Here is a 16,913-nt window from a genome sequence, read left to right as displayed (position 1 = left end):
TGGTGCTGGTACCGCGGCGTCACTTCCGGCACCCTCAGGGCTGCCCGGCCTGGCCCCAGCGCGGCCCCGGCCCCGGGTGGGACCCCCCGGCACCGTGCAGGGCCCGCGGCCCCCGGTCCCCCGGCATGGCCGTGTTCGACACCCCGCAGGCGGCGTTCGGGGCGCTGCGCCCCGTCTGCGTGCAGCTGACGCGGGCGCAGACGGTGGAGAACGTGCGGCAGCTGCAGGCGCACCTGGCCGGGGTGAGCGGCGCGGCCCTGCAGGAGCTGCAGGAGTACGTGCTGTTCCCGCTGCGCTTCGCCCTGCGGCTGCCGGGGCCCAAGCAGGAGCGGCTGGTGCAGAGCCTGGTGCAGTGCATCTCCTCCGTGCTTGCGGCGACGTGCGTGAAGAAGCAGGAGCTGCTGCAGGAGCTCTTCTCTGAGCTCTGTACCTGCCTCGCTCCCCCTCCCAGCTCGGGCAAAGCCGCCCCGCTGTCCGAGGAGCTGAAGCTGGCTGTGATCCAGGCACTCCACACCCTGATGCATTCGGCTTATGGGGATGTTATCTTGTCTCTGTACCAACCTTCCACCCTTCCGCTCTTAGGATTTGCTGTGTCTTTGCTTCTGACACTTGCAGAGCAAGAAAAAGCAAAGCAAATCAAGATCTCTGCCTTGGAATGCTTGCAGGTCCTGGTTCTGCAGTGTGACTGCCAGGAGCACCGACACCTGGATGAAGACGAGGCGCAGCAATGTGGGGATTTGTTTGCTTCTTTTCTGCCCGGGATTTCTATTACACTGTCTCGGGTTATTGCTGGAGACATCAAACAAGGCCACAAAACCACCGTTTCTGCCATCAGACTCTTTTATCTGATTGTTGGCTTGGTCATGGCTGATGAACAGCTAGCCAGAATCCCAAAGAGTAAGGAAAAGCTGCTGGTGGAACATAGCAGGATATCAGAGCTAATGATCCACAGAGGACCTGACTGGACTAAAAGTACTGCTGAAAAACTCTCTCTTCTCTTGCATAAAGTGGTTGAATCTTCTTCAGTTCACCCCCACTGGAAGGTGAGGCTGGAGCTGGTGGAGCTGGTGCACCACTTACTGAGGAACTGCAGTCAGTCACTGGTGGACTCGTTCAGTCACCTCCTAAAGGCCTTGGTTGGGCTGGTTAACGATGAAAACAGCGAAGTCCAGAGCAGGTGCAACAAAGTTCTGCAAGGGATCGCAGAGCAGAGGATTGTGGCACAGAACAGGGCTCTTGCTGATGTCCTCTCTGAGAACCTCCATTCCCTTGCCACAGCTCTTCCCCGCCTGATGAACTCTCAGGATGACATGGGCAAGGTTTCCACCCTGAGCTTATTGCTTGGCTACCTGAAGCTGCTGGGCCCCAAGATTAACATTGTTCTCAACTCGGTGTCCCACCTGCAGCGCCTCTCCAAGGCGCTGGTGCAGGTTCTGGAGCTGGATGTGACGGATGTGAAGATTGTGGAGGCCCGGCGCTCTGGGCCACCGGGCCCCTTGCAGCAGGGTGTGCTCAAGGGCAGGTGCCAGAAGAAATATTTCCGCTTCTTCACGGAGGAGAAGGTTTTCCAGCTCCTTCAGCAAGTGTGTCGTGTTCTTGGCTACTACGGGAACCTCTACTTGCTTGTGGATCGCTTCATGGGGCTGTACAACGAGTCTGGCCTGTACAGAAAGCAGGCAGCCATGATCCTCAACGAGCTGGTCACGGGAGCTGCCGGAGTGGGAGTGGATTTCCTGCAGGAGAGGGAAGTTCCACTGAGCGTGGATGATCTCAAAGAGTCCATAACATCCATTCTGGATGAGTACATGGACCAGGCGAACTGGTATTTGGTCACTAGCATTGACACAGAGGAAAGCAGCCCTGAGCAGTCAGTGCAGCACCTGGGACTCGCTGTCCGTGCAGGAGGGGCATCCAGCAGCGTCCTCCGTCTGTCCCCAGAGCCCCCAGTCACTACCCGCACCATGAACAGCAACATCTGGCAGATCTGCATCCAGCTGGAGGGCGTTGGCTGCTTCGCCGCTGTCCTGGGGAAGGAGTTCCGGCTGCTGCTGCTGTCAGCTCTCTACCCTGTGCTGGAAAAGGCTGGTGACAGGACTCTGCTCATCAGTGAGACGGCACTGGGGACACTGGCAGACATATGTGAGGCCTGCGGTTACGACTCGGTGCGGTGTTTGATTAATGAGAACTCTGACTATCTGGTGAACGGGATTTCCCTGAATTTGCGCCAGCTGGCCTGTCAGCCCCGTGCGTCCCAGGTCCTGGACACAATGCTGAGGCATTCAGATGCCAGCTTGCTGCCACTGGTGGAAGATGTAATCCAAGATGTCCTGTCTGCACTAGATCAGACTTACAATAGCCAGGCTTCCACCTTCCTCAGGGTCCTCCACTCAGTCATGACCGCTCTAGGTACCAAAACCATGTTTGCTTGGTGTGATTCAGCCTTGCTGTCACTAAGGGTGCTTGTCTTGGACCTTTCCACTTGCCATGGGAGGTTCCAGGTGGCCCAGGTGTTGCAGTGTGATGGCCACTGTGCTTTGCCTGCTGGGGCAGTACTCAAGCACAGATCACCAGTAGCTTTCCCTCTCCAATTTGCCTGGCCTGCAGCCTTTCACAGGAACATGGCCTTCAGTGGCTGAGAAAGGATGGGTTCACTGCTCCCATTCTGTAGGAGCACGTGGCGTGTATTCCTTTTTAACTTTCCTGTACTATCAAGGAGGTGACAGGGATGTGACAGCAGGTGCCTGAGTCAGGTGCAATCCCGTGAGGTGTGAGAACCATCTCATCTCTCATGGAATCCATGGCACCTGCTGATGTGCATGAGGGGATCATGGTTGCCTAGTGACATGTCAGCTCCTTTTTTGCAGTGCAGTGGTTTGGAATGCCCAGCGCTGAGGAGCACCAGCAAAGGCAGACTGACAGGGGCCAGAGCAGGGCTCTGTCCCAGGGACAGCAGAAGGTGACAATGACAAGTCAAGAAGTGGAACAATTCTTCCTCGACTACGTCAGCCAAAAGCAGATTGCAGAGGGTGATCTTCCTGACCTGGAGGAGGAGGCAGGTCAGTGCTGTGTGTGGCTGGAGAGGAGCATGGTCAGCTTGCAGAGAGACTGTGACCTCTGAGGTGTCCTTTTGTCACATGGGGGCCTTGACAGTCTCAGGTCTTCTGTGGGCTGACCTTGCTTCATGTAAAGTGCTGTTGGGTGTTCTCACTTTGTTCTCTTTGAGTGGGAGAGCCAAATGTTTGCAGATCAAGGCTTCTCTAGCTCTGAGACACAAGCACACTGTGTTTTTTCTTACCTCATAACAGTTCATTTGGGTTCAGGACCTGAAGTTTCATCTTTCCAGGATCCTATGTGGTTTCCTCGTGTTCCCTTGGGAATCTCTGTGCTGTTTTCTCCTGGCTAATGATGCTACTGCTCCCTTCTCACTTGGCCGTGGCAGGCACTGCAGACATTCATATAGGGAACTTTTTAGTCTTCACTGGGCTGTGCTGCAATCCTGACCTTTAAATACTTCATCTTTAAATACCCAGGCTTTTCATTTTTAATAAAAATCAATGGGAAATAAGTCCATGGTGAGAAGAGACTGCAAATGTCAGACCAGCTGCATTGTCCCGTAAAGAAAGCGAACATTCCCTAGCCCTACACTCTTAACTGAGCCTGACACTAACTCACAGAACTCGTAGGCTTAACTATATCTAACACATTAAAAATTGCCAAAGGCCTTACTCAGGAATTTGCAGAGTCGTTGTGGGTGGGTGACCTGTGACTGTGATTTTCCAGAGCTCCCAAGTAATTTTCATGGCTTCAGTAATGGTTTTGTCTTCCAGGTGAGGTTCCCCTTGCTAAGCCAGAGCCCAGCTCTGACACAGAAGGAGAGGCTCCAATGCCAAGCCACGCTCAGCTGGCCAGGGATGTGATGGAGAGGTGCATCCACTTGCTGTCTGACGGGAGCCTCCGAGTGCGGCTGAAGGTCGGTAACGGCCGGCTCTGAGGGGACAGATGGTGCCCGTGAAGGGGCTGGTAGCTCATCAGCGTGTGTGCCATGCACGTTGGGCTCCCTGCCATCCCCAGGTTTGTGCTGCCATATGCTCCAGCAGGACAGATCCTCCAAACCTGGCAAGAGAAAGGGAGATAGTTTTTTGGGAGGGCACTGGATTAGGAATGGCAGCCAGGCAGAACAGAATCTTAAGGGTGGCTTCGTATTAGACACTTTCCCTTGATGCTCTTGACAGTTAAGTCTTGTGCTTTGTCCTTTGGTGGAGGAAACAGAAGCATCTTTCTCCCATCTGTGCCTCCCATCCCCCTTCCTCAGGCTGCAGTGCACAGGCTGATGAATGTTTTTGAAGTAGCTGGGGTGATGATAAGCAGGGCTAAAAGCCTGGCTTTTTTCTAATTATGAAAACCCTTTGAAGGTGGCCTCCTTTTAAAGTGCAAAGTGAGACAGAAAAATGAGGCATAACCCAGATTCTCATCCCGGCAGCCCCAGCTCTGCCAGGTGATCCTGCTGCCACAGCTGCAGTGGAGTCCAAGTGTGCAGCTCAGCCTGTGGGATCAGGGCAGGAATCCTGCCCTGCTCCCAGCCCAACTCTGTACCCAGCACAGGTTGTGTCACTGCAGTGCTTGTCCCTTTCCAAGCAGGCCTGATTCCTAGCACTGTTCGCTGTTCCTGCTGCGGTAAAACCGCTCCCTTTGCTGTTCAACCCCTCCTCCCAGCTTGCTGCCGTGCTGCTGGGATCCACCTGAATGCCTGGCACTGCAGCACTCAGAGTCTGTTCCCTTCCCTCCTGCCCAGGTCCTGGACGTGCTGGAGCTCTGTGTAACCATGCTGCATCCTCATGGAAACCATCTGCTTCCCATGGCTCACCGTGTCTGGCCAGCTCTCGTCACCCGGCTGATTAGCGACGACCCTCTGGCAGTGCTCAGAGCCTTCAAGGTATGGCAGTGACTGCAGCAGCATTTCCAGCTGGGGCTTGGGCACGAGGTGGCTCAGGCAGTGCTGCAGCTCAGGAGAGAGCACCAAGCTCCTGCAGCAATGTTTAAATGTGGTTTGGAGCATTGGGGTCACCATGCTCTGCTGTGGGTGTTTGTACCACTCTCACTGCAGTTTGTCCACAGTAAAGCCTTGATGCTGTTCCTGGAGGAAGGAGCAATGTTGGTGGTTATTGCAGGGATGACAAAAACAGCTCTACAGCCTCAGCAGATGTTAGGGGCACCATACAGTGCAGTTTGGCCTTGCTGGGAACACAGTCCCAGCATCCTCTTTGGAAGTCTCAGATTGAAAATAGGGGAACGGTTCATGATTGAGGCATTGGCAAGGGAAGGGATAGGTTGAACAAACACTTGGCCCTATAATGACATTATTAAAGAGCTCCTGACCTTGTCAGCTGGCTCCTTTCTCCTCCTGACTCACAGGCTGGCCAGTAAAGCATGTTTCCAGAGGTTGCCAGCCCCAGCATTGCAGATGAATTCATCTGCTGGGCAGAGTGAGATTCATTTTAGAATCCTTCAGTGTGAATAAAGAGATTTTTGATTCCCAAAATTCCAGAAGCCACAAGTTATAGTCTCAGAATAGCCATACCTATCATGGGCCTGCTCTAAAAGGAGGTAGAGATTGCTGTACAAAAACTAATTAGCTCTGGAAAAGTTCAAGTCATCATTACAATTTGCACCCAGCTTGGGTTTTGCTGTGTGTATTCCCCCCAAAGTAGCTTCCTGCCTAAATTCCAGGACAAGAAGTGTCATATCAGTGTAAAGCAAACACAACATAACCAGCATCTCAGTCCTGCACACTGAGACCGTGAGCTCAGTGAAGTTTCAAAAGAGAGATCAGTGTTCTGGCCACATGGATCCCCTTTGTTTTTACATGCATTTAGGGCCATTCTCTACACAGTTTGAGTTTGATCCTGGGCAGACACAAGTAGTGCTGGGTGCCCCTTTTCTGTGGCCACTTGGCCTTTCTGCTTGCTGACGTGCTTGGAAAGATGGGTTGTCTGCACCACAAAAGAGATTTAAGGATATAATCATATTTGATGGCATTTTCCATCAGAGACTCCTCTACTAATTCTGAGTAAGAATGCACAGCTGCTCTTCCCTTTACTGTGCTAATGAGGGAAGGACAGCCCAGGAGGTCAGCCAGGTGACACTGCAGAGCTCACTCAGCCTCTCAAAACATTCACCTTCTGCTCATTATGGGGAAACTGGGGCAGGTATGATCACAGTGCTCTCATTGCAAAAACAATTCTCCAGGAGAGTGAATGTCTGAATCCCCCAGGCTGGTGTGCATCACTGAGCTCCTCCCAGGCCACTGTGTGCACTGTCCCCTGTAACTGATGTCTCTCTTAGGTGCTGTGTACCCTGGGTCAAACATGTGGGGACTTCCTGAGGCAGAGGTTCTCCAAAGATGTCCTGCCCAAGCTGACCAGTTCCCTCCTGAGCCAGGCCCCAGTGAGTGCCAGAGCTGGGCCTGTGTACAGCCACACACTGGCCTTCAAGCTGCAGCTGGCTGTGCTGCAGGGCCTGGGCTCTCTCTGTGAGAAGCTGGACATGGGTGAGTACCAGAGGAAGCACAGGCTCTGTGGATGTCTGCCAGACTTTGTTTCCTCTCAGCTTGCTGCTTCTCCTCCTGCTGCCCACAAACTGATTTCCTGATCTTCTCTAGCCTGAGTCTGATCCCTTTGGGAGCTGTGTAAAGAGGTGCTGTGCACTCTTTTCTCCCCAGGAGACAAATGGGAGAGAAGGTTCCCACCAGATGCAAAATGTGACTACTGATCCCACTTGTGGATGAGAAGAGGGTACAGAACAGAGTCCCTGCCTTGCTGTTGGGCCACACTTTGTTCTTACTGGACAAACTGGAGCCCAGATAAGACTTTTGGCTAGCTTGACTGGTTCCATTGTGGGCTTATCTCTGGGGGACCCTTTAAATCCAGCACATCGCACTCTTCTATTGAATGAAACTCTGAAATTCTCCCCAAGTGAAATTTCTGGAACTGGCTTTGATGAGGAAGCAGGTTTGCTGGCTAGTTGCTCTTTTCCTCTCAGTGCCCTTGATTGCTTTCCTGGCTTTGCAGCAAGATGCTTAAAAGGCAAGGTCAGAAGAGCTCCGGGTCAGACAGCTCAAAGGCTCTGAAGCCTCAGCTGCCAATTTGGAGCTGATTCCATTAGGCAGCAGCTGCTGAGGAGGTCACCTCCTACCCTTCTTTCCTGTTCCATTTCTGCAGGCGAGAGTGACCTGAATAAAGTGGCAGATGCCTGCCTGATTTACCTCAGTGCCAAGCAACCTGTGAAACTGCAAGAAGCTGCCCAGAGGTAATGTCTCTTAAATGCAGGTGTGTTGGGTGTACAAATAGTGGGGGACAAAGGGAACATGGTGATCCCATTCCTTTTGCACCTTTCCTGTTCCACCTCCCAGCACGTTCAAGTCCTGTACAACAGGGCCTCTCATGGAAGAGTTCTGTGGTGAGGTATCACTTACTCCCCAAAATGAGTTAGAGAGGTCAATTGTCAGCTTGCACAGACAGTACAGGTGATCTTTCTGTGCATTTGGGAATAGAGGGGAAGATGTGCTACTTGCTTTTTCCTAACCAAATACTTGAGGCTTTTGGCCCACTGGTGGCATCAAACTGCAGAGGGAAGACAACTATGGAAGAGGATGTGCCAGGTATTCCCTTGTATTTTATCACTTCTGCAGGCTGGGGGATCTACTTCTGTTATCCTTCCATTTTCCCTGGGCTCCAGCCCAGGCTCTGCCAGGTGGACCAGAGTTTGTTTGGGAAGCTGTCAGTCTTGGCACCAGTGTTGCTCTGAGAAGGCTGGGAGAGTCTAAAAGAGCAAAGACAGTTTAGGTGAACACACTCCAGTTCTGGGAAGTGTTGACAGACATACTTTGCTGTTTGGTGTACAAAATCCTGCTCAGCATGTTCTGCTGTCAGGATAAGAAATCACTGTTGTCATATGTTGTCACCTGGAACCAAGGCTGGAGATTTCAGGAGACAAAGCGAGTCCAGGTACAGAACGTGGGACATAAATCAGGAAGCCCCTCTGCCGAAGGATAGGGGTGAAAACGAGCCAGCTCCCCCTTGCTGTGTGGCCAGCCCTGCCCTCCCCCGAGGGGAGGAGAAACCAGCGGGTTCCGCAGGCTCTGCGGTTTCGGATTTCCAGGGCAGGCTGCTGGAAAGGGAAGCAAAGGGAAGTGCAGCCCATCCGTTCCCTTTCACAAAGCACAGGCTCCCGGGGGTGCAGGGTGTGAAGGGCTTTGTGTGGCTGGGCAGCAGTTCAGAGGCAGCGCTCTCCCGAGCTGGAGCATTCCTTTGTTTGTATCTCTGCACGGATGGGAGCAGGTTTATTTTTACCTTGGAGGCTTTCACAGCAGCACAGCAGGCTCCAGCAGCATTTGTTCTGCAGAGGGGCTCTATGCTGTGGGAGTGCATCCCCTTAATGCAATAATGCCTCAGTCTGTGCAAGCAATGCTGGATGAAAAGCAGAACACCAGGATTTATCTAGATATTTGGAATCTGAAGCTTTTAAATCATTAACCAAGCAGCTTGAGAAGCTGTGCAATTTCCCCCCAACAGCAGGGGTAGGGGGAATATGAAATGAGCCCTGTTGGAAGCTGTATGCTGAAGTGAGCTCACTTGTTAGAGCAAAAGGGCAGCAAAGTTCAGGGCAAGTAACATTTTTCTCCTGTGTGTTACTTTTATTATATTTTAAGGGGAAAATGCCTTGTGTTTTGCTCCTGCCCCCCATGCTTTTGATGCACCATACATCACATTTGTGAACCAAGCTGCTCATAGAAGTCCTTGCTGTCTCCTGTTTAACTCCATTGACCAGACACATGTATGCACTGGGGCATGCATCATGCCTGGCCTGACACTACTGACATGGCAGCATTTGGAGATTTCTTTTGGGTTTAATTTTTTCAGTTTATCTCTGTGTGATCCCTGATCTTGGAGCCTGGATGGATCAGAGTTCATCATATCACACTCACTTTTAACTGTATTTCCCTGATATGAGGTTTCAGCCTGGAAAAGCCAAAATTAGTTTAGACCATAACAATCAGCTCCTGTAGCAGGATAAGAATCACTTCTCAGCCACCCTTCCACTTCTATTCCCCAGCTGCTGAACCACCACATTCCTCTAAGTTCTGGCTCTTCTTGCTCTCCATGTGCCTGAAAGTAATCCTGCAAACTGACACAGGCTGTCACACATAAGGGCCTTTCCATCTAAGCAAGGGCAGTGTTATCAGCCTGATACATGAGAAATTCTGCATTTTAAATGCTTCTAAAAACAGATAGACCAGAACTAATCTTAGCCCCAGCCTGAGCGCCAGCGTACGTCACATAACTCAGCTTTATCACTGCAGAAATCATAGGAGGTAAAAGGATGTTTGGAATCAGCTTGCCATGGTGATTTATACTAACTGGCCTTTGCTCAGCTCTTAGGGTTCTTATTCAGCTGATGGGTTGTGACCTGTCAAGAGCAAGGTCAGGACTCTCAAAGTCAGCTCTAGCTCCAAAAATCATACACTGACTACGTGAGGATTCTGTAGGCATGCAAAAGCTGAGCAGGAAGTTTTGGCCAAGGTGCTTGAGCCACAAAAAGAAAAAGGAAAAAGGGAGTTTGGCTGTCATCCAGGGATGTTATCATGCCCCAAGGAGTCTGCTTAATCCCATTTATGGGACCCTGTAGCTTTATTAGATGAAGCAGTGGGAGTAAGTGATTTTTGTAACTGCAGCTTCATGCAATACTCAACAGGCAAAAATAGATGCTGGGAAAAAAAGAACTCCAGCACATCTGAGGAAGAGAAAATGGAACAATAACAATAGGTTTTACTAGAAGATGACTGCTGGGAGTATTCCAGGAGAATATTATCCAAAGCTTTTTAAAAAACCAAATGCAAAATCACCAAAGAGACCAAACCCACTGAAGAAGAGTTTGGGAATGCCAAGGAGCACTAGAAAAGTCTTTGCCATCATTGAAGAAAATGTGCTTGTGCAAGGGTGGGGAGGTGCCCAGAAAGACTTGAGCAAGGGGGAGCATCTGGGGCCCCACCTCTGGGAACAAGGGGGGGGAGATGGTGGGAACTGAAAGTCACAGTTTGTAAATCTGAGCTTCTCGTCAGTTTATGAAGTTGCATCATCCCTGACAATCCTTTTCACTTCAGGGAATAAAACCTTGAAGGAAAAGAGATTTGGAAATTGTCACTAACCCCTGTCAAAACTGACAAGTAGTTTCCATTCTTTCAGTTTCAAGTGACTGTTTTGAAATTTACACTTAATTCCTGCTAAATGTTTGCAGCCCATGACCTTTCAGTCAGCATTCTGGATAGGAATGATGGGTTTTTCCCCCCCCCCAAGATGCTGAAATAATTTCCTCAGTTCTTACCCAAGCCTATGGTGGGCTGTATCCAGTTAAACATTCAGCAGGGATGGAAAGCCAGGAAGCCTTGTCCTTCTGCCAGTCTGTTCACTGTGCCATGGCTTTGCTTGGAGTTTGGGAAAAGGCAACAGAATAGCCAAATTGCTCTGCGCCAGTAGAATAACTTTAGCACACTTGGGACAAATATGAGCTACTTGGGGAGCTTTTTTCATACCAAGGTTGATTATGCAGCTTACCTCTTCTGGTTTGCTTGTGTGGTTTGTTGGGTATTCATTGTCAGCTGTCACTCCCAGGCTGGATTGAAGCATGCCAGAACAGCCACCTGCTCAAGGCAAAATTCAATAAAGTGATATTTAAAAAAAAAAAAAAAAAAGAAAAGAAAAAAGCAACAACATAAAACAAACTTGGATTAACCCCAGGATTCTTTGCTATGGAAACAGGTTGCTTGGAAACTACCCCAGAGTTAGTTTGAAAATGTAAAAGTCAAGTTGTTCTTTAAGCTGCAGAGCACTCCAGGCTATCAGGGATAATCACAGCCTCGAGCCATTATGGGCACCAGAGGCTGTGAGTTCTCCAGGGTCTGGGTAATCTCTGAGGGTCGCTCTCCCTGGAGCAGCTGATTGGGAAGAGGTTGGAGAGCAGAGTGTCTGTGCTGTGAGTGTGAGAGCTACAGCTGTGTGTGTGCTGGGATCAGCAGCCTGCTGCACAATATTCCCTCTTCCCGTGTTCACTTCACAGCAATTCATTGTCCTTGCCTGCTCCCATCCCAGCCATAAGGAGCAAGGATTATCTCTGCAGCTGCCCATTGCAAACTGGGTGGAAGCCCTGGGAGCTGGTGTTTGCTGGCACACAGAGCTGTGTGCTCCTGCTGTCACAGCCAGGCTGAGGGCACGGGCAGGGCAGTGGCTGCAGAGCTGGAGCCAGGATGGCAGCAGCGAGAGCTCCAGACCCTGCCAGCCCCTCACTCGGGCTGGCACCGAGCGGGCCAGTCCTCTCCTTGCAGTCAGCAGAGCTGCAGGAGCAAAGCCAGGAGTGAGGAGTCCTGTGAGCTCACCTGCAGCTGGCCAATCCACAGAAAAAGGTCGTGTTGCTGAGGCAGCTGTTGCCAAGCCCAGCTATCACTGTGGAGCACATTCCCACTGGTTCCTCTGGAGCAGGCAGATAGGCACTGCCAGCACCTCTGGGAGGGGACACTGCCAACAGCTTCAGTGGTGACATCTCCCCTCTTGCTGTTCAGAGACCTGCACTGAGGGCCAGGTGAGGTGTTGATGGCAGAGAGGCAAAAGCAACAGCTTTGCATGAGTAACGAGTCACATCCACAGGGTTATTGTGAAGAGGAAAGGGAGCTCTCTCCTACCTTCATCTCATTTCTGTGCTCTTTCACTTTACCCATGGCACTGCATTCCCTTTTCAGAGCAGAGCTTCTCAAAGGGATTTCTCCCTGCTTTACATTGGAAGCAACCTCACTTTAGGGATGAAAGCTCTTCCAGGAGAAATTTGGACAGCAATCAGATGTGGATTTTGTGTGGCTTTTGTAGCAAGTGATCTTTGCTTTTAGAGAGAGAGTTCAGTTCTGTTCTTCTTGGGAGAGCAGAGACAGACCTACTTGATTTCTCTTCCCATTACCTGACCTGGCAGCTGTTCTCCTCACAGCTCCATGATTTCACTGAAAACTAGAGACCTGAAGACATGGCTGGGCTTTACTGGGATCTTGGGAAACTGTACCACAGGTGTGGTGTGTGCTGAGTGCCTTTGGTGTTCACAGAGCACTCAGCACCATTCAGAAAGAGGCCTTGCAAATTCCAGTCTAATTTTGTTCATGGCACAGCCAGAGAGTTTAATACCAGTTAAACCCAGTACACCTTCTGTGCATTAAACCCTGACACAGACCTAGCTAAGCCCAAAGGTTGCTGCAGGGAGAGCTGGCAGGAGGGGGTGGGTAAGTGTAGGTCACACAAATCAGCATTTGCTCTTTCACTCCTTGAGCTTCCTGCTCTTCAGCAGCAGCTGTGTCCCAGCAGCTCACAGCTGGAGCCCTGTGTGAAGGGCATGCTGGAAAGGCAAATCCCATCTTACTGAGGTATGGAAATGCAAAGTGAAAACCATCAACACAGCAGTAAATCTGCAGAGGAAGTTGTGATTCCTCTTTTCCTTCATTGTGTTGTTAATGAAGATTGTGTTTGGTTTTGGTTTAAAATCCTGCTTTGTGAAAGGTGCTGTGCAGAATGACAAAAATTTGGAGGCAGCTAATAAGGACTTGGGATGGTGGGGGATCTCTCTTGAGCAAAAAGCCCTCAAATACAGCATTGAGCTTCCCTTGGGGCCCAGCCTGGGCAGCTGTTCCCAAATATTCTTGGGTTTGCCACCTCTGGAAAAGGCAGAGAAGCCCAGATGGGTTAAATCCCTCATTCCTGAAAACCAGAGAGGGTGGTGAACAACACACACAGCTTCTCCCAAGATCTCTGCAGGAGCTGTTGTCCAAAAGATCCCAGATGTGCATGGCACATGCAGTCACCCACAGTCACCTCCCCAGCAGTGGGACAGGCAGGTTTATGCTTGTGCCAGCAGCAGCTCACACAGTGCCAGCACCAAGCCTGGGTCAGTCCTGCACCAGCTGCTTGTTTGATATCCGTAAGTGACTGTGTGGTGTCATAAATATTTTTCTCCCACATGCCAGTAGCTGTGAGACACAGAGCTGCTTTCTTGGGCACAGGGGCCACTGCATTGCCCTCTGTGAAGAGCCAAATTTGTGCAGCTGCCAGAGGTTGCCAACAGCATCGAAGCTTTCCTTAACTCTTAATAACCCCGTTGGGTGCCAACCACAAGGCTTTGTCCTTACTCTTCTTTCCTCTCTCCCTGCTGTTTTCCATAGTGTTTTCCTGCACTTGATGCACGTGGACCCTGACAGCACCTGGCTGCTCCTGAGTGAGGTGTGCTGCCCCGAGGGGTTTGAGCCTCCCCACGGCAGCCTGCGGCCGGTGAGGCTCGGCGGGATGGGGCGGCCACGGAACGAGCTCACGGACAACGTGCTGCTCCTGCTCCAGAGGCTGCAGCAGCAGGAGGGCACAGCTCCCAGCACCAGCACACAGGAGGCATCTCCTTCCTGACAGACCTACACAGCAGCTGGAATGGGAAAGAGGAACCACCAGGACAGAGCTCGCCTGGGACAACACCATCACTGAGAACCCGAATGGTTCAGGGGCAGAGGAAGGGCTGCCCGGTCTGGGGCACTGGCTGAGACACCATCCCTGTGGCAGAGGGCTTATTTTTTGAAGCAGTGTTTGAGGATGAGGTGGGTATGTGACCCTAACTTCTCCTGACTTGTGCCTGGCCAGCACCATATGTAGAGAAAATGGCACATCTATTCCAAATTCTTCAATATGGAGAGTGAGTTATCTTCCAGAAATTACTTCCTAACCCTTGATTCTTGGGGCGGTTTAGCACTTTAGCACCCCCCACACCTCTCTGATCTCTTCACAGCTGTGATGGTGCCTCCCATTCTCAGCTGGACAGTGACTGACAACTCAAAGCAAAAGCTTTTTCTGGCCTTTACCCTTCCCAGGAAGAGAATCTTGTTTGGGGTGCACTATAAACCTGTTCTCTTTAAAAGCAGTTAATCTCAGAAGTTAAAGTGCATTTCCAATAAATTCCTCACCTGTGTTACTATCAAGAACAATGTGTCCTCTCAGGCATCAGGGCTGCTCCTCACAGCTGCAGTTTGCCGAGTCCAGATGGAGGCGGCCGAACGTGCTCTGTTCTCCATCTCGCTCTCTGTGAGGTTCTGTAGAGAGCCAGCCAGCCCTGATTTACACCTGGGAGGGATTTACAGCTTCTCCCATGCCCAGATCACGGTTCTCTGGCCATTTCTAGCCCCCACCCCAAGGAGAATTGGATGAAGCACCTGCCTGTGCCCCAGCACAGCCTCTGTGTCTGTCGTGGTCAGGCAGTGCAGAGGGCACCGTGGCACCCCAGCAGTGCCATGGTTTGTCAGAGCAGGGACAGCGTGGTACAGTGAGCAGAGGATGACTCGTCTTTGGGGTCAGCTCACTCCCCCTGCTGAGGGGCCTCTCCCCTGATCTCCAGCTCCCACATCCCCAGGCCCTTGCTGCAGAGGTTGTCCATGGGCACTGCTTTGCCCAGATCCCTCAGCTTCACCCCAGCAGCCCCTGGCAGCAGGCTGCCTCCTGACACTGGGGGAACATCTATGCAAGTGAAGCCAAAGGGCAGATCTTGACTAAATTTGGAAGCAAGCTCAGAAATACAAAAACCAAAGCAATAAATAGATTGTTACATGGAGCAGGCTTTGTGCATCACTGTTGGGATCCTGGGTGAACATCCAAAACAAGTCTCTGTTGGTTGGCCCAAGGGCACAGCCTCTGCTGCCACATCCCTCAGCTGAAGTTACCTCCCCTTGTGTCTCTGGTTTTATTCAGGCTTTCCTCCTGTTTGCTTCTCCAGGGAAAACACATATCAGTGGCTTTTTATCCAGTAGGACAGGGCTGCAGGTCAGCTTTACTCTTTTTTAATATCTGTTCAGTGCTTAACACTGGTTGGGTTCTATACAAAGGAGCCTTCAGAGCTGCTCTGACAGGGCAGGCAGGGAGGTGAAATACTGTCTTTGGTTTCCAAGTGCCCTTGGGGCTGGTGCAGTTTCCTGGGTTGTTGTAGCACTTGACAAAACTCATCCATTAGGTGCAGATGCTGCATCCAGTCTCGCTCTGCTCGGCTGTGCTGTGCTGTGGTGGGGACTCCAAGGACACATCCTGCCCATGCCAAGGCTTGCCATCCTACAGGACAGGCGTGGGATTTGAGGGCAGCATTGTCCCACCACTGCCCAGTGCCCAGGAACCAAGCACATCACCCAGGAGGGCTGTGGCACAGCTGGCTGCACTGAAACACCCCCACCCAGAGCCTGTGGTTCACAGTGCTGTGCAGAGATTTTCCCCACAGCCTCAGCCCCAGCCAGCAGGTGGGTGCTGGTGGCAGGAGAGGCTGTCCTGTCTGTCAGTCAGCTCCTCTCAGCTTCGTTATCGCCCTTGCTTTATTGGAGGCTGAGTAAATTGCTTTTGTCTGAGGCAGGATAATGGCTGGGAGAGGAACTGCGTGGAAATGGCATTTTCATGAGGCTGGTTCCTCCCCAGCAGTGACTTGCATATTAAGCTCAGCCCCTTCACAAGCCCCAGGCTTTCCCCACCAGAACTCTCCGTCACCAAGCAGCCCCAAACACTCTGGGGTGGGGACCCCCAGCTCCCCCCACTCCAGCCACCTTCTCTGGGATCAGAGAGCAAAGAAAGCTGTGTCCAGCTGCCTCCTCCATGCACAAACCCTGCCAGGACCCTGGGGAACTGCCACACTGCTGGGGGCACAGTCCCACACACAGCCCCTGGCAGCAGGCACTGCTGAGCCATGCACGCAGATCCAGCATGGTCCACTCCTCAACTCCTGCTCCCAAGATTTCCTATGAACTCAGCAAAATTAATCTCTTCTAATAAAACCTGTTATTGTTAAAGATCACCTCCAGGTTTTACAAATCACTGTGCTGCACAGCAATTTGTTTATTCCCTGTTTGAGGTCATTTGCAGACTCCTGCCCTTCCTAGCTTGTCCCTGGTTCTGCCTTTTCCTCTGCTGTGTCCTGTGTTTTGCTGCACTGGTGACCAATGCATCCCAATCTCTCTTCTTCCCCCAGCAATCCCATTCCCTGACAGAGAATTTGAGCATAGCCCCAGCCCCACAGCTCTGCCAGGGATTGCTACAGCACAGCCACCACTATTGGGAAAAACTTGCTGCAGTGATTTACAGCTGCTGCCCTGCAGCTCGTGAATGTTTTTCTCCTGTGCCCTTTGCTCCCCAAGCCCACAGTTCTCCAGGTGGCAGAGGTGACCATGGCTCCAGAGACACCAGCCTCCTCTGCCTGTTCCTGCCCCCCAGCACAGGCTGACACTTCTGGTGACAGAAAGAGCCACCAGCTCTTTCTTCTCATCAGCACAGCGAGGGCTGAGCATGATGGAGGGCCAGGAAGTAACAAGGTTCAAAGGAGCTGCAGGACTCGGGCAGCTGGGCTAGGCTGGGCATTGCCAGTGCTCGGAGTTTCTCATCAGCACAGCGAGGGCTGAGCATGATGGAGGGCCAGGAAGTAACAAGGTTCAAAGGAGCAGCAGGACTCAGGCAGCAGGACTCAGAGCTGCTCTCCCACTGGAGAGGCAGAGCCAGGCCCCAGGGGCAGCCAGCACCTTGCTTTGGGGACCCCACCTTCCACCAGGCTGGAAATCTGGTCTGGGTGCCCAGGTGGGTGCCAGGATTTCACCTAGCAGCTGACCCAGCGCTCCATGGCCACAGTGGAGCATCCCCAGCTCACCTGGGACCTCGCTGTGTCCTGCACCCCTCAGGGCAGCAGCTCCCAGGCTGGGCAGGAGCTCCCCAGCTGCAGCTTTTTAAAGCTCTGAGCCCTCAGCGCAGGGGATGATGCTGATGCCCACCCTCATGCCCATCCCCAGCGGCCCCAGCTCTGCCCGTTTTTACCCGAGGCAGTGCCAAAGC

The 16,913-nt window shown here is 51.9% G+C and overlaps 1 protein-coding gene across 2 annotated transcripts; it reads left to right on the top strand.

Annotated features, from left to right (window-relative positions):
* Window positions 1–103: 103 nt before the first annotated feature.
* Window positions 104–15,848, top strand: TTI1 (TELO2 interacting protein 1). Of its 2 annotated transcripts, XM_041419356.1 has the most exons (7): window positions 104–2,406; window positions 2,865–3,056; window positions 3,828–3,970; window positions 4,793–4,933; window positions 6,343–6,547; window positions 7,218–7,305; window positions 13,247–15,848. In XM_041419356.1, the coding sequence occupies exons 1-7, from the start codon at window positions 126–128 to the stop codon at window positions 13,479–13,481; spliced, it is 3,285 nt and encodes a 1,094-aa protein (XP_041275290.1). In that variant the 5' UTR covers window positions 104–125; the 3' UTR covers window positions 13,482–15,848. The 2 variants fall into 2 exon arrangements, 1 of the variants encoding a protein (XP_041275290.1); XR_005953746.1 differs by lacking the exons at window positions 6,343–6,547; window positions 7,218–7,305; window positions 13,247–15,848 and having other exon boundaries at window positions 3,828–4,071; window positions 4,793–4,891.
* The last annotated feature ends 1,065 nt before the right edge of the window (window positions 15,849–16,913 follow it).

The sequence above is a fragment of the Onychostruthus taczanowskii genome, unplaced genomic scaffold (assembly GCF_017590055.1).
Source record: "Onychostruthus taczanowskii isolate IOZ18803 unplaced genomic scaffold, ASM1759005v1 scaffold60, whole genome shotgun sequence".
Taxonomy (NCBI): Eukaryota; Metazoa; Chordata; class Aves; order Passeriformes; family Passeridae; genus Onychostruthus; species Onychostruthus taczanowskii.
Note: the sequence above shows the minus strand (reverse complement) of the source record. Positions and strands in the feature narration are given on the sequence as shown.